General features: G+C 40.5%; 1 protein-coding gene across 1 annotated transcript in view; it reads right to left on the bottom strand.

The window, feature by feature from the left end:
- The window catches only part of FMNL2 (formin like 2), a 310,958-nt gene that overhangs the window by 100,113 nt on the left and 183,564 nt on the right, over window positions 1–27,281 (bottom strand). The window contains 2 exon segments of the mRNA XM_053908723.1: window positions 242–318; window positions 5,628–5,708. Coding sequence (XP_053764698.1) covers window positions 242–318; window positions 5,628–5,708 — 158 coding nt within the window.

Consider the following 27,281-nt stretch of genomic DNA (forward strand, 5'->3'; position numbering starts at 1 on the left):
CAAGCACTATCACTGCTTCCAAGCAAAGAATTTTAGGATTGTTATTAATATCCGAATCAAAGACCGTCTGTCCTGCTTCTACTGATAGCAGCTCAAGTACTAACCAAGGCTCCGCCCATCTAAACCTCAGTCTCTTAATCTGTAATGATCAACAAGGAAGCTGAATTCTTTGGATATGATTCAGCCTTTTGGTAAAGTGTCCAAAAGCCTTAAAGCTAAAATGTTAAATGGGCTCACTTACCCAATATGGTTGGTTCTTAAAGAAATTTCCAGTTCTCTTAGCACTTGTGTGGATTCTTGAACACGCCGCCTGAATTTCTGTAATTCAAGAACACATAATCTCACAAAAAAGATTTCATCAACTGCTGTAACTGCCGCTTGTTTAACACAATATGAAAACATCTCTGCTCTTAAAGTGGGCTTCTCTTGCATTTCCTTTTGCAAAGCACACAAATTATTCTCATCATGAAAATTAGCTTGTGCAAAAGGACTGAAAAATTACTTACATCATATATACTAGGTGCCTTTGAGTAAGTACATTATTTTTCCCTACCCTACAATATTCACCAAAATACCTAAGTGTTGGGGTTCCCTTACCCACCCCCCCCCCCCCCCAGTTTCAATGATTTCCTAAGACTCCCTCCTAGAACTCAGCATACAGTTGTCCTTATGGCTAAGATTTATTGCACACTAAGCAAAGGGAAAGGTGCACGGGGTCAAGTCCAGAAGAAAACAGATACAAGCTTCCAACAGTCTTCTCCCAGAGGAGTCACAAATGATCGTATTTGTGAAAAGCCGTCCACCAGAAAAGCTGTCCGCCAGCGTTTTTATTGAGAGCTGGTCACTTAGGCATTCTCTGCCTAGCACATACCACAAGTCCAGACTCCCAGGAAGAAAAAAGAAGGCAGTCAGCATAAGCTGTATTGTTGGCATGAACAGTTTAGGCACAGCGAATCCTTCTTATCAGGGAAAGTTATGAACTCTCCTGAAATGCAAGTTCCCAAGTGCCAACTAAGAGCCACCCTTGCAAGGTGGTCTTTCTAAGGCAGCCATCTCAGGACTGTTAGGGTATTTTCTATAGAGCGTAACATTTCCCAAAAGTCAGCATTCAGAGTTACCTCTACCTATGAGCCCTCATTTGGAAGGTCCCTCCTACTTTTGGCATGTCCTTCCTCATTCCCTGGCCAATAAAAACCCTACCAATCCTTCTAGAACCCCCTCAGGTCTTTCTTTCTTCAATGAATCACCCTCTGCTAGTAAATATATGCTTCTTTATCCTCTTAACTCTAAATAATCCCCGTGTATCACTGAGTTGCAATGCACATCCGTTGTCAGGAACACGATTTCCTCCTGAAACATTTATTTAGAGTAACCAAAGTCTTAGGCCACTCTGGAAGTAGGACATTTAATACACCATGCCTTTTAAGAAGAGTTCTATGCTCTCTGTGCTACAAATCCAAACCACCTGCATGTTACACAGTTTTCAAGAAAAGGCTGTGAGAATTCTAGCTCAGGATATTAGGGACCCTTCTCCTCTGTTACCACAACTGTGGTGGAAATAGGCTCATCCAGTTCCAAAGACGAAGGCATCCAAGGACAGGAAGGAACGGAGGAGGGCTGGAAAGGGAGGATGTGCAGTGGACAGATCCAAGCCCTGCCATGCCACAGGAAGGACCTGGTATCCCGGTGAAGACTGGAAGCCTGCTCAGCAAGGGTGGACTTCTGTTACCTTCTTCTCCTTTACCCCACCTGCTTCTCACCAGGGCCCCAAGGAAGCCAACAATCTGACGGTTTCCTCTGACTGCCATTCTTAAAGAACTCCAAAGACCTTCTTGGTTTTTAGAATCTGGGTATATTGAGATAGATGAAATTAAAGCATCCCCAAAACAATGAAAAAAGAGCCACTCCCCTCTTTTGTCAAAAAAGGCCTAAGAAATGACAGAAGAGTTATGTATCAGTTGGAGGGACATCCAAACCCGGTGTCTCCTGAAGAGCTTTCCAGCAATGAGGACCGCTGATGAGGCAGAGTCTACAGTCACACAGCTGAGGAACCCATTCCCAGGCCTGCTGGCTGCTCTGGAGAGGCCATTCCCATGTCAGAGTCACAAGTCTCAGACTATCTGCATATGTGGCCTTTTAGAAAGCAACTCAGCGTTCCCAGCTTTGCTTTGTGCACAGTTCTGACTCGTTCCCTGTGGTCTTTGCTGGTCCTCAGGGAAAGCTCATCATCAGCCACAAGGGCACCCTGTGTAGCACCGAGGACACAATAGGGTATAAAGAGGATCCGCCGAAGGGCTAAGAGGCATACATCAAAATAGAGCAACTCCATCAAAACACCAGGAGATACCAGGAACGACAACAGTAGCAGATAACATTTCTCAGGGATTTACTATGGCAGGCACTACAGTTTTACAACTGCATGGTAACAGAGAAAACCAAACTGACTTTGTCCCTGTATTATATTCTCTCGAGGGCTGTGTAACTGTCAGCGGGACTCGGGACCATGGAGAAACCTTGACATCCACCTCTCTAACACATAGGAAATGACTGTTAGCACTCTGCGCCACGAAAATGTATTGAGAATGCTTCAAGACACCACACACAAAAACCATGTGCTTGTGGGGAGCAGCAACAAGGAGCCAGGTACCCTCAGTGAGTAGTGTGGAACATTCCCCCTGGCCCTCTCCACTATAGGCAGGCCCAGGGATGAGTTCAGAGGAGCCCTGGAAATCCACGCAATAGGTCTCATTTCACAACTGCACAGCCTGCAGAGAACCACACTCCTTTCTTCATGGTCTTTTCCCACGTGACATATGAATGCACCTCCCCAAATCACACAACAGCACCGCCTGGTATTCAATGAGGAGGCTATTTTGCAGAGTCCTGGTCACAGAGATATAGAATTTAGGCTCTTCCTTCCCTGCCCTCCAGGATTTCCCTTAAAACTATTTAGCAGAAAGTCTAAACAGAATATGCTTAAGAAATGTTCTCACAAGACAGCAAATTAAGTATCTTCTATTCAATTTGAACAAAAGATAAATGAGTTAAAGTATTTAAGCTCTCCAGACACAGGTTAGGGAAGACAACTCAGTCTAGACTGTTTGGCTAAAATTGAAAATCCCGATTTGAAATCTTCCCTTTTCCTCACTGTAGTACAGCTGAGAATCTCAAACCTGTTCTAACTGCAAGTCGTGCCTTATTCCAAGCAAAATTTCCTCTTTCCAGGCTTTAAGCATGAGAATTAAGTTGAGTGGAAAAGATCATTTCCTACTGCCAGCTCCTGACAGAAAGTGCAGGGGTGGATGATTCAACATCCATTTTATCTTTTTCTCAGCAGAATGACTGATCTTGAAAGGCAAGGCACAGACCAAAGCAGGCCACTCAGGTGAACACATGGTCCGGTATCTGGTCAGGAGTGAAGGTCAGCCCACACAGATATCCTCATCTTTGTCCTTTATGAAGTTATTTGCAATGGAGCAAAACACTCTCTAAACAGCTTATTTGTTTTACATTCTTTGCTTAGCTCAGGAATAATGGTTCCAGAAGAGAACTGGGCCTTTTCCAGGAGAAAGCCACCTTTTCTCTCCAAGCATCTCCTTCTTACAGAACTTGAGGATGGACTCAGAGAAGCGTTCTCAAGGAGTGTTCTTATCCTCTCCTTTTTCCTAAGAATCTGAGAAATGTTGACGTAATTGGGAATGGAACTTGCTGTAAATGAGAGGACCACTCAGTCTACGCATAAACACCAACGTTTCTGCCTCACTTAGCAACATGAGGGTTCCTAATCCTAGGGTCTGAGCCACCGCCTGAAGGTTTATAAATTAGGGAATTTCTTTTTTTTTTTTTAATTTGTTTTAACATTTAATTTTTGAGAGACAGAGATAGAGTGTAAGTGGGGTAGAGGCAGAGAGGGAGACACAGAATCCAAAGCAGGCTCCAGGCTCCAAACTGTCAGCACAGAGCTCGAGGCGGGGCTCGAACTCACGAACCATGAGGTCATGACCTGTGCCAAAGTCAGACGCTTAACTGACTGAGCCACCCAGGCATCCCGAAGTTGGGGAATTTCTGAAATTATTTCTAGAACAGAATCTTAGGGCGCCTCAGTGGCTCAGTCAGTTGAGTGTCTGACTCTTGATTTCGGTTCAAGTCATGATCCCAGGGTCGTGACATCGAGCCCTGTGTTGGGCTCTGCACTAGGCATGGAGCCTGCTTGAGACTCCCTCCCTCCCTCTCTCTCTGCCCCTCCGCCACTAGCATGGGCACACACACTCTCTAAAAAAAATAATAATAATAAATAAAATTAAAAATAATAAAACACAATCTTGCTGCCCCTATAAAAAGAAATAGCCAAAAAATTCTCCTGGTTTTTTTTGGGTTGTGTTGGGGAAGAGGGGTGGTGCCTTCATCTAACCCTCTGTAATCTGATGAAACTGAAGGTTGCTATATCCTTGGAAAAGGAGACAAGAAAGAGGGGACAGACTCATTCAGGGGGACTGACAGAGGCTCTTTTAAGAAAAGAATGATGCGTGAGCCATATTTGTGGGGTGGGGATATTATGATACTTTGGCAGGTACATTCTTGGAAGAGGAGTCTGCACCACAGTCAAGTCACATATGGCATCTAGCTGACAGTAAAGGTCTACAGTCCATCACCCCTAGATTGTATTTCTTCTGCTTGTCTCATGTTAACCACAGGACAAAAGGTCAGGAAACTTCCAAAAGGAAGTAAAAGCTGTTCTCATTTGCTCGATTTTCTTGGATGGGGGTGGTGGAGACATTTAGAGTGGAAGCAGAAGATAAAAAGATTTGAAAAGAATTACAAGCGCCCTAGAAACAGTGGGCAACTAGGAAAAGTGTGCCTTTCTTCTCTCATGAGTCACACACTGAAACAGAGGGAATTCAGCTCAAGTTATTGTTGCTGCAGCCTTGAAAGCAGGAGTTGTGGAAGGTCAACCAAAAAACCAGTGCTATCTGGTGAAGAGTGCCTGTACCCATCTTGAGCGAGGACAGCTCTGCCCTGAGACATCCCAGGACCGATCCCAGCCCGCTGGGCTGTGCCAGGCTACATGCTTTACCACAAGGCATCAGTTTAAACCAATTGTGTGGCTGCACAAAGCACAGCTTGTTTGTAAAAGGAGAGAGTCAGCTGAGAACGGAATCAGCTATTCTCTCTCTACCTTCTTGGGGCCAGGGGCAGGGTTAGGCCCGGGGGAAGCTGCTAATAGCATCAACACAGGATATGAGCACACAGCTGGGATGACAAAGCCACAGTGATTTTTCAAGGCCTCTGGAAATGCACCAAAGCATGAAAGACAAGTATTCCCTTTGCTAAGCCCGCTTTCTGAGGGGCCTTAACACCTCTGGACTCGACTCGCAGCCCTGTGTGATTGGAAATGGCAGTGACTCAATAACCATCCGAGGTACATGACTCCCATCTCAGGAAAGCACTTTTTAACACCTCCTTACACGAGAAGGATGGCTTTCTTCTTTGTTTCCTCATGGTGGCTGTCTTGCTTGAGGCTCAAGCAGAGGCTATAATGCAGAGGAAGGAAAGTCCCCTCCGGTGCAGGAGGTGCCCACTCACCAATGAGGAAGGGACAGCAAAGAATGCAAACAAATCCATCTTACCTTCCTGGTTACAGCTGGATCCAGATAGCCTTTGAGCTTTTGAATGTATGTATGGGGAGGATTCTTCACCTGGAATCGTTCCTGCAGGAAGCACAAAAGTAAAAAGCATGAGGGCTACGAAGGTGTGACCACCCACCCCACTCAGATTAATACTGCTGATCCACGGCTGACATGCGTTCACACTTACTAGTGTGACCCTGCAGATGATCTTCATGTACTGATGGTTTTGAATCTTTAGAGTAAATGTTATTATCCTCCCTTTGCAAAGAAGAAAACCGAAGCTTAGATAAAGTCAGTCGACACAGCTAGTCAGTGTTAGCAGTGGATTTGAGCCCACGTCTGCCCTATTGTGGAGTCAGTACACTATGTCTTCAGTGCTCCGCTGCTCTCATTCTAGAATGATGCTTCACGCAACGTGTATTCACGTCCTCTTTGGGTAGTTCTTCCGTCTACCGCATATTTTTTGGACTATCTTCAATGTTGGCAAATAATTCTTTTGAACGTTATTTTTTCAAAAATACCAAAAACTTGACTCAAACTGGATAAAACTAATTTGTTTCAAAAATGAGGAATGGGTCAATCGCTAAGAGACTCAAGTGAATGTATCTTTGTATGAGTACATATGCACGTATATAATCATTAATGGGTTCCCGAAGCAGTTCCAAATTAGAAAACCTGGAAATATTTGTAGCAAAAGCACGGTCACTAAAATAAGCATATAATATATATAATATATATTCCAAGGTAGTATTTGAATGCAGATCTGGGATGGGTCCTGAGAATCTGCATTACTAACAAATGGTATACAGATGCTATGGATGGAAGCACACTGAGAAACTCGTGCCCATGTGTATCAGGTATTACAGATCATAAATGTCCAAAGCAGAATAAGCAGCAGTAAAAAACTGGGTAAAACCCAAATGCCCACAAACTATAAAATGGATGAATGCTTGTATTATGTTCATATAATCGTATATTATATTCCAATGAAGATGAACAAACTGTACCATATTCTCCTGTATGGATGGATCTTATAAACCTGATGTTGAGCCAAAAAGAATGTGACTTCACTTCTATGGATTTACACAACAGGCAAAATTAAATTTGAATAGGGACATATACATAGGTGATTTTATTTGATACATACCTATACATCTAGGGGATTGAGGAAGAGATGATGAGCATAAAAATGACAGGGGATCAAAGTGGGGGAAGGGAAATTCCAAGTGACCGAAGAGGCCACAAGGTTCTCTCTCTTGACCCAAGTAGTAGTCATACAGGTGCTGACTTTATCCTACTTATTGTGTTGTTCTTAGGTTTCACAACTTTCTCTGGACGTATGCTACCCTTCACACACAATGAATCAGCACTAAAAGGAAAAACTAAGATTTATCATGAAATCAAAGCAATTCTTATCAGGGCCTCCTCCAACGACAACCTGAAAAGATGCTTTTCTAGTAATTCTTTTTAACCTGATTATTGCTTATGCCACAATGAAGTTTTGGTATTTCACAACACTGACAACTGGCCAGCATGTTCAAGCATGTGTATTTCCAACACAGGGAACCACAACATCCTTCCTGGTCCACTCAAGTCTTCTTGCTTATAGATATAGAAAAGCCTTTCTAAAGATCATCTCATTATTATCAAAAAGATCATCTCATTAGTGAAAACATACATTTTATTGTTATTTAAAATGATTTAAAATAGATGGAAGGGACTTGTAGTGAGACAACTGCCCATGTTTCCCCTTTATTTAAAAATGATCAGGGGGCACACCTTAGTGGCTTAGTCAATTAAGCATCCAACTCTTAATTTTGGCTCAGGTCATCATCTCATGGTTCATGAGATCAAGCCCTACTTCAGGCTCCTGGGATTCTCTTTCTCAACATAAATAAACATTTAAGAAGATGATCAGGAGACATTTTAGAGTAGATGAACTGATTCTCAACATAGCTGTTAACAAAAAAGATCAGCATAATGTTTGTAATTATCCCCCCTCCCCGCCATTTTCCAATCTGCGAGCAACTTCTAAATAACAATTCACAGGTATTTGACATCTCTAGTGCCATCGAATAGTCTATGTATAAAGTCCTTTTTCTTTTTCTGTTTTTTTTTTTTGTTGTTGTTGTTGTTGTTTTTAAATCACCATCACTTCACTAAGGGGCCAGATAGGACCCAACTGCCATAGGGCTTTAACAATAGCCCAGCTAAAGACTAAAATAATCACAAAAAAACTCCAAAAAATGAAGTGATAAACCATCTAGAAGCCAGTTACTATATCCAACCTTATGTATGACAATAGATAATGCCAGAGATATATCAGGATATCAGAAAAACTTACTCTTTTTAATAATACAATCCAATTATCCAAATTTAAAATTCCTATGGCCAGTAACAACTCAAACTGTGTTCCGTTGTGCTATAGCAAATACCTCCTACCTCTAAATATAAGGTCCCTAACACAGGAAACTCAACATTAAGTTTACTCTGACCAATGTGGTATTTACCTGAGGACCGACTTTTAAATCTATGGACAGTTGCTAACAGATGTCTAATGATTGTTCTTTTACATAATATCTTCACAACAGAAGAGCTGTATTTTTTCCTTTAAAACAAAATCTGGTTGACTAGCACATGTAACATATTGTCATCCACTCAATTAGTGAATCCCATTTTTGACAGTCAATAAATGCACCTTTCCCCATTTTCTGCTCAAGACTGTCGTGATCCAGAGGGGCTTTATCAATATGCATTTATTGATCCTGTAAGTATTTCCTTTTAATTATTCCCCTGAAATTATAGAAGAAGTCTGTAATTAATACATACTTTTCCCAATGCGCTTACAAAAATTTGCTGTTGTTACACAGTTTTCATTTGTTTGAATAATTTACTAATCTATTTCCAAAACAAAACAAAACAACCACAACAGAACATACAGAAGCCTGACGCTTCACAACATAGGAGGTCTACATTGTATCTACTACTCAGAAAATTCAAGCCTCCATCCAGGGATTTAAATAAAACTGGTATGGAGAAAGAATACAAAGAAAGCCCCAGTCATTTTCCTAAAACCTGGAGTTGTCTGTCTAATCTCAAAAGGGGCTACTATTTGATTTATACATCCAGCATCTGGCTCACCAAACCTCTTCCCCTCGCCCCCGCCTGCCCCGTGTCTTCAATATGGCCGTTTGCACAGTAAAAACATTTGGGTAACTACACTGGAGAATATCAGCACCTCGCCAAAACACATTTACTTTGAAGGACATTGGAAGGATTACTGGCATTGTATTTATTTAAATTAACAGTTTTTTCCTCTAAATATTAGAATTTTGGGTTTTGCACTGAAAGCCAAAAACGCCTTGGCTGGCAATTTTCCATCATCCTCACCTCCAGGTCTGCTTATCCCATGAGCGATTTTCAATAACTAGTTCCGTGCTTGCCCAACATCACACTGACACGAGTAGCTTAATGACTTGAGTCCCATTATACAGAAATATTATTCTTGGGGATAAAAGTATTCTTTAATCATGGTGATTTGTCAATATGAACTGATGTCATTTGGAAGAGCTTTTAAAATACTAATTTCGGGGGTACCTGGGTGGCTCAATCAGTTGAGCATCTCACTCTTGACTTCAGCCCAAGTCATGATCTGAGGGTCATGGGATCAAGCCCTGCAGTGGGCTCTGCACGGAGCATGGAGCCTGCTTAAGAGTCTCTTCTCTCTTTCTCCCAGTGCCCCTTTCCCCTACTCATGCTCTCTAAAACAAAAAATATATATAATAAAAAAATAAAATCCAAATTTCCTTCAAAATGTCTAATTATATAACATGACCACCATCCTGACCTCGTGCCATTTATCTCTTTGTGTGATCAAACTTTCTCCATGATATGTTTCTGGATGGGAAATAACAATTGCTCTGGGGCTTTTTAATCATTCCCCATAAGCATTCAAAGCAAAGAGTGCACAGTTACCTCTTAACATTCAGGACACCAGGCCACAAAATGCACTGGGAGGGAACAAACCTTAGGACCAGAGAATCTTTCTCCCCCAAGGAAAGGCAGACTGCCATGTGCAGTGCCTCATTTGGATGCGTCTGGAGTCTTGCAAGCTTGACACCCTACGTTCTACTCCAAATGGACTTTGAGAGCTTGTTTGGAGGCTGTAGCAAGGGAATGCAGCTACTTATACACTTCTGACTGAAGAAAGGCACTCCTCTATCAAGGATGGTGCTCTTCTTAGACCAAGAGCACAACTTAGGGAGGGACACACAAGGAGTGGTGAAGGATTAATGGGATGACAGATGTCACAGCTAGGTCACCTTCACATCCAAGAATCACAGAATCCTCATTAAGCTGCTATGTCAATTGCAAGTATTTTAATAAATTAGAGACCTAGGAGTTAAATTTCTCCAGGAATGATCTCAAAATTTCTTCTCCCTGTTAAAAACGACTTTATTAATGCAAACCCAAGAAGACAATTACCTTTCCATCTGGGGCAGTGCTTTTTGTGTCTAAAAGATTGTTGACTTATCTTTCAGTAACACTTTACAGTTTGCCATATTCTTTAAATCTCTTATCGCACTCAAGCCTCCCTATGTGGTAAGTAGATATTAACTCCATTTCATAGATGGGGGAAGTGAAGTTCAGAGATAAATTATCTGCCTTAAATCAGACACACGCGCGCACACACACACACACATACACACACACATCAGATCAAAGATTCAAACTCAAGCTTTCTGACTCTCTGATCCTTGTTCTACTATACCACAGTAAATGTGCTTATCTAGCTTTTGATAGAATAAAAGCTTTTAAAAGGGTAGAAACATGTTCTATTTGAGTTCCAGTACAAAGAAGAGTACTTGGCACATAGACTTAATAATGTTCAAAAAATTAAACTTCTTCTAAAAATCGTATACGAGTCACATCTCTCATAAATTAGGGGTCAGTTTTTAAAGTTTAAAAGCATGTAAACAGATTGTCAACACTCTGTACAGGGCACATACCCAGTGGGTTCTGTGCTAGACATAAATTAGCTCAAACTAATGTCACAGCTAAAGGACATTTGTGGATAAACCTGTATGGTATCTCTCCTGGTGTATCTCCTAATGACTTCCATAATTACACATTTCTCACTAATTCAATCTACTAATGCTTATGCTAGCTAGCCTCCTGCCTCCCCTCACTGGCCACCAGGAAGTCACAGTCAACAGAACTCATCAGCTAGGCTACAACATGGCCTTTTCTCATTAGACACAGACAGGCAGCCTTAGGTTCTAACCAGCTGAACTGTTTCCTTGGAACCTTCCTCCATGCCCTCCTTTCTCCATCTAAACCTAATAAAGTTTGTCATTGAAAGCCTTTCTACCTAGGAGTCTGGAATTGGGCACTCCACTCATCTAGCAAAACATTTCTGGTCCTTTGCATCCTCTCTATCCATGTGTATAATTACATGAGAAATTACTTAATTGAGGTTAATTTGGTGTCAGCTGGACTTACAACAAGCATGTCAGAGGCATTTCCACTCCATAAATTGGATAAGCAGCTCCAAAATCAAACAGAATTTCATTCAAGTTTATCTTACACCTTAATATTCTGAAGTTAAAGGAAAGAAATTATAGCAAGACATCTGAAACTCGAGGCAATCTCTGGGAAATGAATGGCTCATGGGGGGACACACTTACTGCCGAGTTTGTCCCCACGTCGGGGACTGTCACAGGGTCATTGGCTCTATTTCGGTAGTCTATTAGCAGAGCTACATAAACTGCTTAAACACCCTTAGGGATGAATCAGAGGTCACCATCATTATGCCGTTATTAATGTTTTATTATTCTGCTCCTACAGTAATTTTTAGATAGTGAAAATTTAAAGGACTTTGCTTTTACGTACATAAGCTCACTACGCTTGAATGATTTTTCTTCCCAGAAGCTGAAAATAGTTGGGCTCCCTTTCCCAAGGCTGAGTCAGCAAACTGTGGTCTCTAAATGAGCCATAATTACAATCACTATCATTGCCATTAGTGTGTACTAATTTGCAGCATTTAGCTTGGTGCTAAGTGCTCTTCAGAGCTCTGTTGACAGGAATAATCCAAGTCCTCAAGGGGTTTACCCTCTAAAAGGGATAATGCTAACGTGAGTACACAGGGAGAAAAAAAGACCATAATAAAATACCATATTCATATTGTATATAGGGGCATCTGGATAGCTTGGGCAGTTAAGTGTCCGACTTCGGCTCAGGTTATGATCTCATGGTTTGTGAGTTCAAGTCCCGCGCCCGGCTCTGTGCTGACAGCTCAGAGCCTGGAGTCTGCTTCGAATTTTGTGTCTCCCTCTCTCTCTGCCTATTCCCCTGCTCACACTGTCTCTCTCGGTCTCTCAAGAATAAACAAACATTTAAAAAAAAATTTTTTTTAATATTGTTTATAGACAGAGATGAGTTACAAAGTACAGCAGAGGCCAAGAAATAGCACACGTATGTATGTGTGTGCGATGGCGTGGGCGTGGGGGGTTGCAGAGGGGTGCCAAGATCTGAATCAAGGCTCCTAAGCAGGAAGGACTAAGGTAACTCATAACACCTCAGCTCTCACAGGGCCAACCATTTATACGACTAAAAACAACGTCTACACAAAGAGATCTAGCATCCCCCAAGAAATCAAGAGTACCAGAGTCCCCAAGGAAATGTATATTCCATGTTCCCCCAAAAAGACAAAAACAAATTCTGGAACTTCAGACAGGCCATCAGACTCTCGCACCTACAGAAAGTACGGGTATGAAGAAAGAGGACAATTTAGAGAAAATAAGGAAAAACTATTAAGACTCTAGCTACTCACAATTATAGACGATTAAGAAGGCCAGTTGAGACTCTAATTTTGTGTAACCGCTACCAGAGGCAGTGAGTGTCAGCTGTACTCCTACTTAGAAGGGTCCCTGTGGTTATCACTGGAAGAAAACTTTTTGCTAAGGAAGCCGCTGCCCCTGAACACCTTAAATCTTGCTATCACAAGCAGGTCTCTCTTTCCTGGCACTAACATGAAAAATACCAAGTTTAAAAAATTTTTTGATCCTTTTATTATTTCATTCATCCAAAACACATTATGCAAGACACTGTGTAAAAAGCACAAAATGAGGGGCGCCTGGGTGGCTTAGTTGGTTAAGCATCCCACCTCAGCTCAGGTCATGATCTCATGGTTCACAAGTTCGAGCCCCATGTCGGGCTCTGTGCTGACAGCTCAGATTCTGTGTCTCCTTCTCTCTCTGCCCCTCCCCTGCTCATCCTCTGTCTCTGTCTCTATTTCTCTCAAAAATAAATAAACATTAAAAAAAATTTTTTTTAACACAAAATGAAACAAATTCCATTCCAAAGCATTAAATCTGATCTGTGAGACACAACAGACATTGCTGTAATACAATCCTGAATACGGTAAGAGCCATATGTGATCCTCTGGAAGTTCAAAGAAAGGTATGGCTTCTTCCAACGGAGAAGATCAAAGGAACTTCGCTGGAAAAAGTGGTTTTTGAATTGAGTTTTAAAGGGCAGGCAGCATATAGATACCCTGGGTCAGTGTGAAAGGCAGGAGACAGAGGAGTTTTCCAGATGGGGGTACAAGGAAACAAAAGTAGAGAAGCATGGGAAATGTGCTGGTAACATCATGGGTTTAGCTGGGTTCCAGTAATACAGTTTATGAAAGATAATGGCACAAGAACCTAAATGTAACTTGGAACAGAAAATGGTGGATGTCAAATAATCATCTCATACAAGACAACAAGAGACATATGAGAGACATATGAGACAACAGGAAGTTAATAAGGAGTTTTAAATAGTGTAGCAACATACAGTTAATACTGTACAACTCTTCTTTCTCCATCTGCCAACTTTAAAAGCTGGCCATTTCTGCACTAAACTAAACTTGAAAAATAAGAATGTCATATTCATTCCACAGCCATAGTTTCTTGGAGAGCCCTGAAGCATTCTTCAGCTCTGAATATGAAATCATTTTCCTGGTCGGAGAGGAGAGGACAACTTTCCAAGTGTTCCATTACAACCCTCAGACTGAAAATAACTTTTAATGAGACTTTTCCAAATAATTTCCTTTATTTAGACTAGCAAAAGTTTCTTCTAGTTCAACAGGTCTTTTCTAAACAAAACATCCTACAATTCATTCCTTAATAGATGATATTAATTGAACTTATTTAATCCTTTTCATAGTTCATCATTTTTTCCCCACTTTAAACATTGTTTTAATTAAATTTGATAGTAAGGTCATACTTCTAATAAAGTTTATTATCTCATGTTGTCCTAAGCAAAGATTGAACCCTGACTGCGCTGGACATGTAGCAGTGTTAAGCAGAGTTGTAAGTTGAGGATGTAAGAACTGGACAGAGTGATGGAAGGTTAGATTTATACTGGAAAACCTTAGAAATAATCTTCATTCTCTCCCCTCATGGGCCAAAGCTTTTCCTTCTTTTAGACTGGCATTTCTTACAATATTTACTACCAAAAACTAGCATTTAAAACAATCGAGGATGCTTGTTCAATTGCAAACATTCTCCTGACACAATCCACCAGATACTCAAAAATCCACAGTCTTAAATTCCCCAAATAGCTCCCCTGTACAGTCAAGCTTATTAATTGCTTTAGATTGTGGTTCCTCCTTTGGATACTTGAATCCCTCTCTTTACTCGGTCTACAAACAGAATGTGCATATTCCTGTTAGGCAAAGACTTTGGAATGTTTTCAGTTATGTTTAAAGATACAGAGTTACATTATAAGACTATAGTTACAACCTATGATTTCACGAAACTTTTACAAAATCCCTGGAGAGTACTCTTCCTCTAAAAACTGCAGGGGAGTATAGACAAGCCTCATTGTTTCATCTGAAAAATGAGAAGAATAAAACCTTTCTCTTCCACATACTACATATTCCAGAAACCTTACTTAAGGATGCCTTTTCAAACAGGATTCACATATTGAAGCGCTTTTAAAAGTGTCCAGGGCTAACCATTTATCATACAAATAAAACATGGGGAGGAAAAGAAAAGTAAAGTTTTGGTCCTGAAGGGGGGGGGGGGGGGGGGGGAAGCAACAGCGGCCTTTAATTTCTTGCAGAAACCATTAGATAGTTAAAGATTTAGATAAAAGTACTAATATTTCTCAATCACTCAAGAATTTGAAAGAATGGCAAACTATTTTTAATTTTTTTAAGTTTGCTAAGTTTTTATTTAAATTCCACTTAGTTAACATACAGTGTAACGCTAGTTTGGGGAGTAGAACTCAGTGATTCAACACTTGCATAGAACACCCAGTGCTCATCACAACTGCCCTCCTTAATTCCTGTCACCTATTCCTCCCATCTCCCACCCACCTCTCCTCTGGTACCACCAGTTTGTTCTCTATAGTTAAGAGTCTGTTTCTTGGTTTGCCTACCTTCTTTCCCCCACCTTTGCTCATCTGTTTTGTTTCTTGAATTCCACGAGTGAAACCACATGGTATTTGTCTTTCTCTGACTTCTTTTGCTCAGCATAATACTCTCTAGCTCTATCCAGGTTATTGTAAATGGCAGGATTTCATTCTTTTTTTTTTTTTTAATTTTTTTTTTTTAACGTTTATTTATTTTTGAGACAGAGAGAGACAGAGCATGAACGGGGGAGGGGCAGAGAGAGAGAGACACACAGAATCGGAAGCAGGCTCCAGGCTCTGAGCCATCAGCCCAGAGCCCGACACGGGGCTCGAACTCACGGACCGTGAGATCGTGACCTCAGCTGAAGTCGGACGCTTAACCGACTGCGCCACCCAGGGGCCCCAGGATTTCATTCTTTTTTATGGCTGAATAATATTCCATTTTGCGTGCGTGTGTGTGTGTGTGTGTGTGTGTGTGTGTGTGTACACATCTCACTTCTTTATCCAAGAATGGCAAACTCTTATGTTAAGGATTTCTGCCTACAGTTTATACTAATTGGATTCTCTGAAGTTTCATTTGCCCCAATTTAAACAGTGTACAACCACATTGTTACACAGTTACATGGTTCTGAGAATCTCAAGAGGTGTGTGCTGCATTGAGTGAATTGTAATATTTGTAAAGGGTATCATTTATAAAAGGGAACCCTCAGAGTAGATGGCGTGGAAAGACCAGGAGAAGGAAGCTGCCTTCCGCTGAAGTCAACAAGCATCTGACACAGGCAAGGAATGCATCCTTATGAACAGAACATTAAGGACAGAAAATTGGAAGCCAAGTCATTAGGTCTTAATCATGCCTTACCACCTGCCTCCATTTACTTTAGGACTAGACTGAAGAACCAAGCTCAGAATAGTAAACTTCAACATTTACCCAAGGCTGCTGTTTGCAGTACAGAAGCCGTGAAGATAGTTTTCAAGTACAGGACATCATTTTGAAAATGCAATGACGTACCGTAAACCACCTTTGTCTACATGGGTATCAATGAAGCAGTAAGAGGTTGTTCAAAAATAGTATTTCTCTAAGAAAAAGACTGTTGTAAATTATTTTCTTTAATTTATCACTTACAAGAGCACTAAAAATCATGATATACTTAGGGATAAATATAGCGAAATACATGCAAGACCTGACTTCAAACCATTTCTGTGAGATACTGAAGACTTAAATAAATAGCAATGCCATGTTCATCATTCAGAAGAATCAATACTGTTATGATGTCAGTTCTCTTGAAATTCATCTACAGAGTCAATGCAACCTCAGTCAAAATCCTGGAGGGTTTTTCTTAGAAATGTACAAGTTAATAGTCAACTTTATATAAAAATGCAAAGGAATTAGAATAGCCAAAATAATTCTACAGAAGAGCCAAGTTGGAAAATTCACACTACCTGATTTTAAAGACAGTAATCGAAACTGCCATATTGACAAAGGATAGAAACAAAGACCCATGGAACAGAACAGAGAGCACAGAAACAGGAACCACAAACATGTGGTCAATTGGTCTTACAAAGATACCACGGTAGTTGATGAAAAAAGAACAGTCTTTTCCACAAATGATACTTAAACAGCTGGATATACATATGGGGGGGGGGGCACAAAAAGTGAATCTCCAGCCTTACCTCATCCTATGTACCAAAATTAACTCAAAATCGATCACAGACCCAAACATAAAAACAAAACCTTAAAATTTCTAGAAGAAAACATAGAAGAGATCACCTTTGTGACCTGAGTTTGGGCAAAGATTCCTTAGACAAGCCACAAAATACTTGAACCGCTTAAATAAAAGATAACTAAATTCGGCTTCATCAGAAAACCTTTTAGTCCCTGAAAAACACTTTAGGACTATGAAAATTGGCAAGACATTAACTAGGAGAATATACTTCCAAGATATATGTCCGATAAAGATTTGTATCCAGAACATATATATTTTTTTAACCTACAGTTCAATAATAAAACAATCCAATATTTAAAAATATGCAAAAGATCTGAACAGATCCTTCAGCAAAGGTACACAAATAACAAACAAGCATGTAAAAAAATGCTCAACATCATCAGGGAAATGCAAATTAAAACCAAAGTGAGGTATCACTAAAACCAAAGTGACGTGTTACTATATATATATATATATATATATATATATATATATATATATACACACACACCCATAAAAATGAGTGGAATTAATAAGACTGCCAACATCCAAGGGTTGGTAAAGGATTTGGAACAACTGGAACTCTATTACAGTGTTGGATGGAATGTAAAATGGTACAGCCACTTTGGAAAACACAACTGGTGAACTTTACTATATGTAAATTATACCTCAGTAAAGATGATCTCTCAGTAAAGATGATCAAAAAACAGTATTTCAAAGTAATTGCTTTAGATTCATTTATTTACTTCATTACCGAGCACAGCTTTCCTTTTAAAAAGTTTTTCTTGGTATTTTGTTTTTTTACTTGCTCCAACTAGAAAGAAAACCACAAGCAAACATGCCATCAACTTCATCAGTTAACACTTTTGCAAGAAATAAAGCACTCTGAGGGGGTCCTATAAACCTCTTCATTTTTCAAAACATTTACATCATAAATCACTCAAAGAATTTAAAATTCTAGAATTTGTGTCACAGTTTTTTTCACCTAGGTCTCAATTACCTCCACACCTCCAACTATTACTGTATCTTCACTGTCATTTCATGAGATTTAATCCACCATCTCCATCCAACCCTCCCCTCCCCACCCCCCACATATCCCAGTTTCCTAGATACAGGATTTACCTTCTAAGATAAAAAACAAAAAACAAAACAAAACAAAACAAACAATGTGTGCTAACAACCTGAAAACTGAATCTTAAAAGTCAAGTTTCCCTTAGATATTTTATGGTTTGTCCTTAGATCTTCCATAACTTCAAATTTAACACTACAAACCCAGCCTCATGTCTCTATAATCAGCCTCAGGTCTTTCTTGGCATCCTCAGATCACAAGATTAAAGCCAACAATAGTTTCAACCTGTGATCATATGGTCAAAATTAATCTTTTTTTTTTTTTTTTTTTTTTTTTTTTTTTTAGTCATTAGGTCGAGTTCTCAGACAATGCTTCAACAGGCTGGGCTGAGTGGAAGCTAGAAGCAGTTCCTCTGAAACCGGTCACTGTTGAGGACACTTGCTGAATGTGATAGATATTGAACATAGTCCTCAATCTATTACAAGTGTTCAGTCCACTGGGTTTTAGATGGGACTTGGAAAGTTATACCTGAAAATATAAGCCAAGTAGTTGTGTCAAGGCTCTTGTGAAGATAACTAGTGGTGGCCTTAAGGGTAACCAGCATCTCCCTAATGATGGTATTTCTAGAACCCGAAGATGCTACTGCAAGGCATCGTCTGGTCCACCAAGTGGACGTAGAATATATGCAGTCTCCACCCCCTTAATACAGCTCTCCATTCCTTACAAAACCTGAACCATATTTCTTTAACATTTATTTATTTTTGAGAGACAGAGACAGAGCACAAGCAGGGGAGGGGCAGAGACAGAGGGAGACACAGAATCTGAAGCAGGCTCCAGACTCGGTCAGCACAGAGCCCAACGCAGGGCTCGAACCCATGAACTGTGAGATCATGACCTGAGCCAAAGTCGGACGTCCAACCGACTGAGCCACCCAGGTACCCCAACCTGAGCCTTATTTCTAATTCACTTTCTTCCTATCTCCCTGCACCCAAGTCTAATTAGAAATCAAAACCAATTTATATTTCTGTATTTCAGTGAAATCATCAATATGCTGTTTTACTACTCTAACAGAGATAAACACCCACAGACACCTCAATTCCCCCATGACTTCCAAAAAAAAACTTCTTTTAAAACACGTAAGGGGCACCTGGGTGTCTCAGTCGGTTAAGCACCCAACTCTTGATTTTGGCTTGGGTCATGATCTCAGTTCATGAGTTCTAGCCCCACATCAGGCTCTGTGCTGATGGTGTGGAGCCTGCTTGGGATTCTCCGTCTCCCTCTCTCTCTCTGACCCTCCCCCACTATCAAAAATAAACAAATATTGAAAAATAAGTAAAACACTTAGTTAAAAGTTCATCAAGATCCGCATGAATGACACACAAGAGTAGGAGAGAGCATATGGGCTGAAAGTTCTGTTACATATCTAGTCATTCCAAAATTTACTTTTAAGATGGTATCTTACCTTTTTCAATCCCCTCCCCCCCTTTTTTAAAAAGATTTAGCACTTAATTTTCTGAAGCACTATGGTCATAGCATCTAGCACATCCTTCTTCTCAGTACATACTCAATGAATCTTTTAATTAACAAATGGATTGATAAAAAGAGCCACAATCACACTGTGATCAAGGTCATCCACTGGCACTAAAACAAAACAAAACAAAACAAAACAAAAAACAACTTTTCCAAACCATTATGGTACTTTTTAGTATACAGAAATTTTGTTTTTTTTTCTTTCTTTCTTTCTTTCTTTCTTTCTTTTTTTTTTTTTTTTTTAGGGTCAGCTCAACTACTTGCTAGGTCACACTTTTCTTTTCTTGTGAAAGTTGATCACACACATATTTCCATAGCAGACATTATGAGTTACCGTTCAGGTGTTAGAACAATGCAGTGTTTACGTTACCTAGTAGAAATTCTTGGCTAATGCACCTTAATTAATAAGTCACTTAAATTATTTTCTAAAAGATGGTGTCAAAGGTCAACCTCAGCCTACCCATATGCGTTATTTAATTGCCTGTATGACTCTTCAGTTCCTAGAAGGGCATTTCCAAGTTTACAAAAGATGTTGACACAACAAAGTTCACTTCAAACAACATAAGGAGTTGTCTGAGACAACTCGGGCACCTAAGTCATTTTAAGGGGTGTTGGGAGGAGGATTCACAATTCCTTTTTATTACCAGGCAGGAAGGCAGGTAATATGATGTTCATTCTGGCAGAAGATAACCTAAAAGCTTGAAATCAGATGGAACACCCTGGGTTTCTTATTTTGGCTGTTGATGTTGAACAGCACTTCTAACCAAGCATTTATAACAAGCTGCCAAAAAGGATTAGTTTCAAAAGGAGTAACTCACCCCTCCTACCTTCTATTTTCTGCCCCCCTTCTTAATCCCATGAAATAGGCCAGCATCTTTTTTCCCCACTACAAAAAGCCTAGGATAAAGAGAACCTCTGGTAGCAGAAAAGATGTAAACTCCCTTCTAGGTTCAGATTCAATTTTCCACAACTCTGGAGACGCTACATGTGAGGCCGCTCAACAGAGAACTGGCATCTGCTCCCCTGACTGCTTCACCAGTGGTTTAGAATCAGACACCCAAAGTCGATCTCAGTGGAGGAGAAACTTTGTTTTCAGGAAGTAAACCAAAAGAAACTTGCTTTCTGCTTCTTTTTTTTTAATTGGGGGGGGGGAGGGGAGGAAGAGGAAGAGGGAGGGAGAGAGGGAGAGAGGGAGAGAAGGAGAGAGGGAAAGAGAGAAACTTAGTTAAGCAAGCTCCATGCTCAGTGCAGAGCCTGCCACAGGGCTGGAGCCTGACAGGAGCTCGATCCCACAACCCTGGAATCACGACCTGAGCCAAAATCAAGAGTCGGGCACTCAACTGACTGAGCCACTCAGGCATCCTAAAACTTGCATTCTTTTTAACAGTGGCTAACTCAGTACCTTTCTTCAGATTTGGAGACTTCACAATAAGGAACACAGTCCCTTTAAAATCTCAAGCAGAAGACCGCCCGAAGATAAAATTTGTTGGTTCGTTCATTTGTTTGTTTTAAATCTGACAAAAAGACATGTCCCATAGCCAGTTCATGTCCGGCACACTGCTGGAACTCAGAACCAATTTATTTTGATACCAGAAACCATTCGACACAAATGATTTTCCAGACTGAAAGTATTACATGAGGCACCTGTTTTGGGAAAGCTCAGATCCATACTCTCGCGGTTTTCTCTCTTCATTCCCTTCTCTTTACCATTAAATACGTATTCAATGAATAAGTTACTGAATACATCAATAAAAGCAAGTTTTAATACTAAACATAGCCTAAGACAAGTGAAACTATCAGACTAGCAAAATTGATAACCACGGCAGAGACCTGCTTTTACTAAGCATTTTTCTCTTGGTGCAAATATTTAGCCAGCCTACAGTTCTCATTCTCCTTTGCAGGTCTGGCCAATGAAGTAAAACTGCACATGACTCAGGCTACTTCCAAGCCTGGTTTGGGAAACCTCCCAGGTATGCACCTGCTTGTTTGTTCTTCCTTTGATTGGAGACAACCTCAAGGCAAAGCTGAAGCTCTATGTTGAAAACACCTTCACCTGGGTCTGTGATTAACTGTGTAGAATGTAACCCCTGAAGGTCAACCGCACCAACTTGGATTGTTATATGAATGACAAGATTATGCAAATCATCACACATCGTGGTATATGTAGCTGTTTGAATTGTGGCCTGCAGAAAGATAGGTCTAGGCGCTAACCCCAAACAAGTGAATGCAACTGTATTTGGAAAAAGGGTCTTTGCAGATGTAATAAAGTTAAGGCCCTTGAAATGTGAGCATCCTAGCCTACCCAGGTGGGCCTTCAATCCAATAATAAATGTCCCTATAAGACACAGAAGAGGAGTAAATAAGGGGAGAAAAGAAGGAAGCCCATGTAAAGATGGAGGCAGAGAATGGAGACATTCAGCCACATGCCAAGGAATGCCTAAGAGCCACTGGAAGCTGGGAGAGGCAAGGAAGGATTCTCCCCTAGAGCTTTGGTGGGAACATGATCCAGCTGACAACTAGAGTTTGGACTTCTGTCCTCTCTAGAACTGCAACAGAATACTTTTCTGCTTCTTTAAGCCACAAAGTTTGTAGTGATGTGTTATGGCAGCCACAGAAAACTAACACAGCATCTTTTTGTCACTTTAACTGGAAGTTAATAACAGAGAAGGTATCTCTATCAAGTGACTTAAATCAGAGTACTTCCTGCATCTTTGATAGGATACATTGTAGGGACACGAAACTGCAAAAAAAAAAAAAAAAAAGTATCCACTCAGTAATTTTAGTAACTAATATTTTGGTTAGTAAGGATATCGGTATGTTATTTTAAAACATTTTTTACATTACAGAAAACACAAATTTATGTTATGATTCCAACAATTCAATATAAAAGTGATAATTATAAAATCAAAGAAATTAAGTAAATTAATATTTCAAATTGACTTGGAAATATCAATATGAACTCATAATTATTACATATATTTTGAAGGTCTAGGCTCTCATGTTTTTCCCTCTAATATCACCCCACACTAAAAAAAATAGGGCTCCTTAGAGAAACATCTTATTCTAGGTCCAGGACAAGGAAGGTACAAGTTAAGCCTAAGAGATGGGTTTTGCACTTGTAAAGTACAAAGCTTGTAAAACAAGCTCTCAAGACTTAACAGAGTCACATCAAAAGGGCACAGGAACCAGCATGAAAGTGTCCTCATACATCAAAGTACTGATAACACGAGCTTCAAAATAATATTGTATTGGCTGAAGTACACAGACTATGAAAATCCGAGTTCACAAGGATACTCTTAACAGAAAGCCAGAAGGAACTATTTGGCACCTTTTGAGGTATCTTTTCAACTAAATCTTTACTTTGAAAAATGGCAAAGGGAAGGAAAGAATTCTAGGCATAATTACATTCCAGGGTAAACCAAAACCCAGCTGAAGGCTCTAGTTGCTGGCTTACCACAGGAGGGAAATTAAATTATAAAATCACCTTTGTGCAATTCCTCCAGAAAGCGATGCAGCATAAGGTATCAGTTGGTTTTACACCCACCTGGCACAAGGCTGGTAGGTATCCAGACACATATACCATGTGAAAGCAACATACCACAGATTCCTTTAGGCTCAAGGGAAAAAAGAAAATTATAGGACAGACCAGTACTATCTAATGATGAGACATCATTTGTCTCCTATGATGTTCTAGAAAAAGATGTTCAGCATCAACCTATCATGCCTTTACATCTAACTTCTGGTTAACAGAAAATTCAGGAGTTCAGGCGTCTCTAAGAAACAGTTGGGTAAGTGCAGGAAACAAAACACTCTACAAGACAGCTTGCCTCGTTTCTTCACTATAGGGCATCACGTTCTAGATTCAAGGAGATTTCAAGCATAGCCAGATGGAACGTGTGATCGATGTGGAACTAGATCCTCATATGAACAAACCATATGAAGAGAACATTACAGAAAATTGGGAAATACGAACTGGGCAATACAGAGTCTTAAGGAATTATTCATTTTATTTGTGACGTTATTGGCTGTAAGAGAAAATTCTCACTTTTATAAGATGCACACTGTATTTTCTAACAAGATAAAACTACAAAACAAAATACCAAACAAAAAATCCACTACTGCAGAGCCAAAACAAAGATCACATCGAGGAGGAAGGCCACATATCAAAATGACAACAGACAACTAAGGGTTTGAAAGAGAATTTTAAAAGGATTGCACAGATTGCAAAAACCTAGTCATGATTTAAAATTAGATAGCATTTCAACATTCCAGTTAGGGAAATATGGTAAAAATTCAAACAATTTTAACGTCAAACAATATTAAATATAGTAAAAACATCAGCTAGGCAGATGACTGAATTAGGGGCAGCGGGTGGAGAAATGGCTGTCTGCTAAACCCAACAGCTGGTAAAGCCACAATGAAGTTAGTGTGGCTAAATGTAGAATCAAAGCCTGGAACTTGGGGATAGGGGCTGAGGGCAGATGAAGTCTGGAGTCTGGGAGCAAGGAGCAGGGACAGTAGAGCAAGAAGGCTACTGCTACATCACTATCTTTCCCTTCCTTTCTCACTGTCTATACACCATCCATAGGCTTGCTCAAAGGACTACCATGGCAGCCATCAACACTCAAATGGGCTATATAACTTGTTCCTACCAATGTTACTATTCATTTATCACCCCTCACTCCAAGGACAAGCCCTTATCACCTAGAATCTGATGGTCCACAGTAATTAACTTATCCATATCTAGTAATATTTGCTTACCTGGCAGACAAGAGCTCTAGCTAGCTTACAACAACATGAACGTTAAAAAAAAAAAAAAAAAAAAAAATCAGCAATATATTGCTCTCTAATTTTTTAGTAAATCATATTCTAGCAGCAAATTGGCTTAACTACCAATACAAGTTATCCAATGAGTAACTTTCTTGTCTCCTGAAAGAAACAGTATTAGGAAATACAAATGGAAGGTTTAAAAACAATTGTATTCTTCATGACTAAATATATTCAAATGACGTCGGTCAGCTGTGCTGAAAAAAGACAAAAAAGCAACTCTTGCTGTAGTGGATATCTCAGTGCCACTGGCCTGACTCCGCTCTGCTCCGGCTGAGTGGCAGCAGGGCTTTCCCCTTTCCTGATCAGGCTGCCTGCCAAGCCCTGAGGGCTGAAATCCAACCTCCCTGAAGTACTTAACACAGGAAGCTGACTCTAAGTGGGTATAATTTCCTGCCACCTCTTCACTCTCACCTTTGTTTTTGTTGGTTTTAACCTCCTTCTCTCATATCATCCCATACAAGTGAAGGAAGGGGGAGACCCCCATCTCTCACTAAGGCTACCATGCAAAACAAGCGCCAGCCATTAGGGGGCAAGGTCGAGCCATGCCAAACCACCCCCATAACTCACACATCATGCCACCGACACCGGCAAAGCCACAGGGCAAGTTTCTAACCAAGCCCAGGTGTGGCACCGCTAACATTTCAGGACTGCATTACACATTCATGGAATCTACACCCATCAGCATTAGTCATCTGCAACGTCCTGAATTCTTGACTAACCACTTCCACTTAATCACTAAGCAGAGGCACATTTAGGAACTAAGCCCCACTCCTCCAAGAAAATCCCCTGACAGGTCACAGGAGCTACTTACCTAAGTGCAAGTTTCACTTCCATGAACCGTGTCTGGGTCCCTAGTGTAAAAGGGACTAATTCAAAGGACTCATGGCTGGAGTTTGGAAATCGGTGTTCTCATGTCACTAATGAGCCCAGGGAGGCCTTGGGGTTGGCCTTGTCATTTTAATGCTCTTAAACCTCAGTTTCATCACTGATTCGAGAACAGGTGGGAAAAGCAAAAGGTCTTTTCACTTTACTTCATATGCTCCAATACAGATACTTTTGTTTGGACAAGTGTATGCTAACTTTTCCAGTAGAAAAAAAAAAAAAAAAATGGCTTGAAATAAATGCAACCCTTCTACCAACTCTTCCAGGCACAATGACCTGAAAGTCTTGGGTTCATCTGAGATCCTAAAGTTCCTGAAATGCAGCCTTTACTCTAAGCTTTGGAAAGTAGCCAGGACCCCAAGTCCCAAACAGTACAGTCAGGGTCTGCATTGAGGGAGCATTGAAAACTGAGGCAGGAACGAGAGCAAGGGGATTTCTCTCCTCGTAGGTGTAGAGCCCACTGAAAGAGCTCCCTCATTGCTACGCAGCTTCTGGGTTTTCATCTGCAGTTGTCAGAGCAACCTAACATTTCTGGCTTTTTATTCTCACATGGTCACCTCAAGCTATCAAAAACGTGCCTCAGTGTCCTCAAATTGAAGCCCTCATGGGAACCCTGCCCACTTACTCCAACAGAGAAATACGTTCTCTGGAATGCGCTTCACACTACCCAAAATCCAGCAAGGAAGTCTCTCTTCCTTTGGCTTCCGTAGCCCCACCGGACCAGAGTTAGACAGTTCTCTTAAGCTACTTTAACCGCTGAGACCCGCTAGAAGTTCAGGTCAACTTTATATTTATGGAGTCATCTAGGAAAGGACTATGGGACACCACCAGAACACTGTTACCACACACAGCTTTGGGGATTTAAAAATGTTTATTTTGAAAAATGTTTATTTTGGTGGCACCTGGGTGGCTCAGTCAGTTAAGCCAACTTCAGCTCAGGTCATGATGTCACAGTTCCCGAGTTCGAGCCCTGAGTCAGGCTCTGCATGCTGACAGCATAGAGCCTGCTTTGAATCCTGTCTCCCTGTCTCTCTGCCCCTCCCCTGCTTGTGTACATGCATGAACATTCTCTCTCTCTCTCAAAAATAAACGAATACACATTTTTTTAAAATGTTTATTTTGCTCCTAGAATTAGGCAAAGAACTGGACTTCCAGCTGACCATGGGTAGGTGGACACAGAGTGTCCTTGCAGAAATGCCCATACAGACTCCTTCAGATCTAGGGCAGGCACCCTTCCCACTTCTAAGGAGCTCTTAGAATTGGGCAGTGATGTTTAGTTTCATTTATCACAAGCAGATTACACGAACAGGGAGAGGAAGGTGCAAAGGGTAAAAAGAAACAGCAAACCATTATTCTAGGCCACCTCTCCCACCAACCTTCTCTCTTCCACCTCCTCTTTCTTCTCCACCGTCTCTCAAACATATCATTTAGCTATTCTTTCTTTCACTCAGCATACTTTCAGTAAGCAGTGATTATGCTTCAGGCACTAAGCACGGTACTAGAGATACACAAATAAATGATGCAAGGCCCATGCCCTTGAGTAACTCATTCTTGGTTGGGGGTGGGGTGGGGGGGGGCATATTTCAACACAGAAAACAAAGTGACAGACTAACACAACTAGGAAAGTATAAAAAGGTTGATGAATTATATCCAATTTGATGGTCTTTCCTAGGCCAAATCATGATAAAGTATTTTATCTGGACCCTTCCTATTTGCTTCTTCAGAGAAAAACATTATATTCAATGCACCAATTTGCTCAATGTCCACAGCATGTAGAAACTTTGCAATCAACAGCAATATAATTTTTGTTCACCAGTAATCCCATCATATTTTACGTTCATCTTGTTCAAAAAGATAACTTATGAAAGTTTAGGACTCCTTACAAGGTTGTTTTTAAGGGAAGAAATCAGTGTGGAGGGATAATGTGGCCAGAAAACATTAGATGAAGCCACGCATGAGGCTGGTGAACAAAAAGCTTAACACTAAGGTACGTGTACTTGGTAAGGGCAGGACACAAATTTGGCTCTGAGCAATCCAGCAGCAAAGGAAAGAAAAAAAAAAAAAAAAAAAGGAGAAACATGACCAGTTCCATGACTCATATTGTCCACGTGACAATTTTTCATGGAACTGAAACGTGAAATAACTTCTCCATTAGCCCTCCAATATTCTTGGTCACATACTTCTTTTGGAATAAAATGTCTGTAATACTCCCATTTCACTTTGTACACCCTGCACACTTTG

The sequence above is a fragment of the Panthera pardus genome, unplaced genomic scaffold, assembly GCF_024362965.1.
Source record: "Panthera pardus isolate Hobbes unplaced genomic scaffold, ASM2436296v1 HiC_scaffold_10, whole genome shotgun sequence".
Taxonomy (NCBI): domain Eukaryota; kingdom Metazoa; phylum Chordata; class Mammalia; order Carnivora; family Felidae; genus Panthera; species Panthera pardus.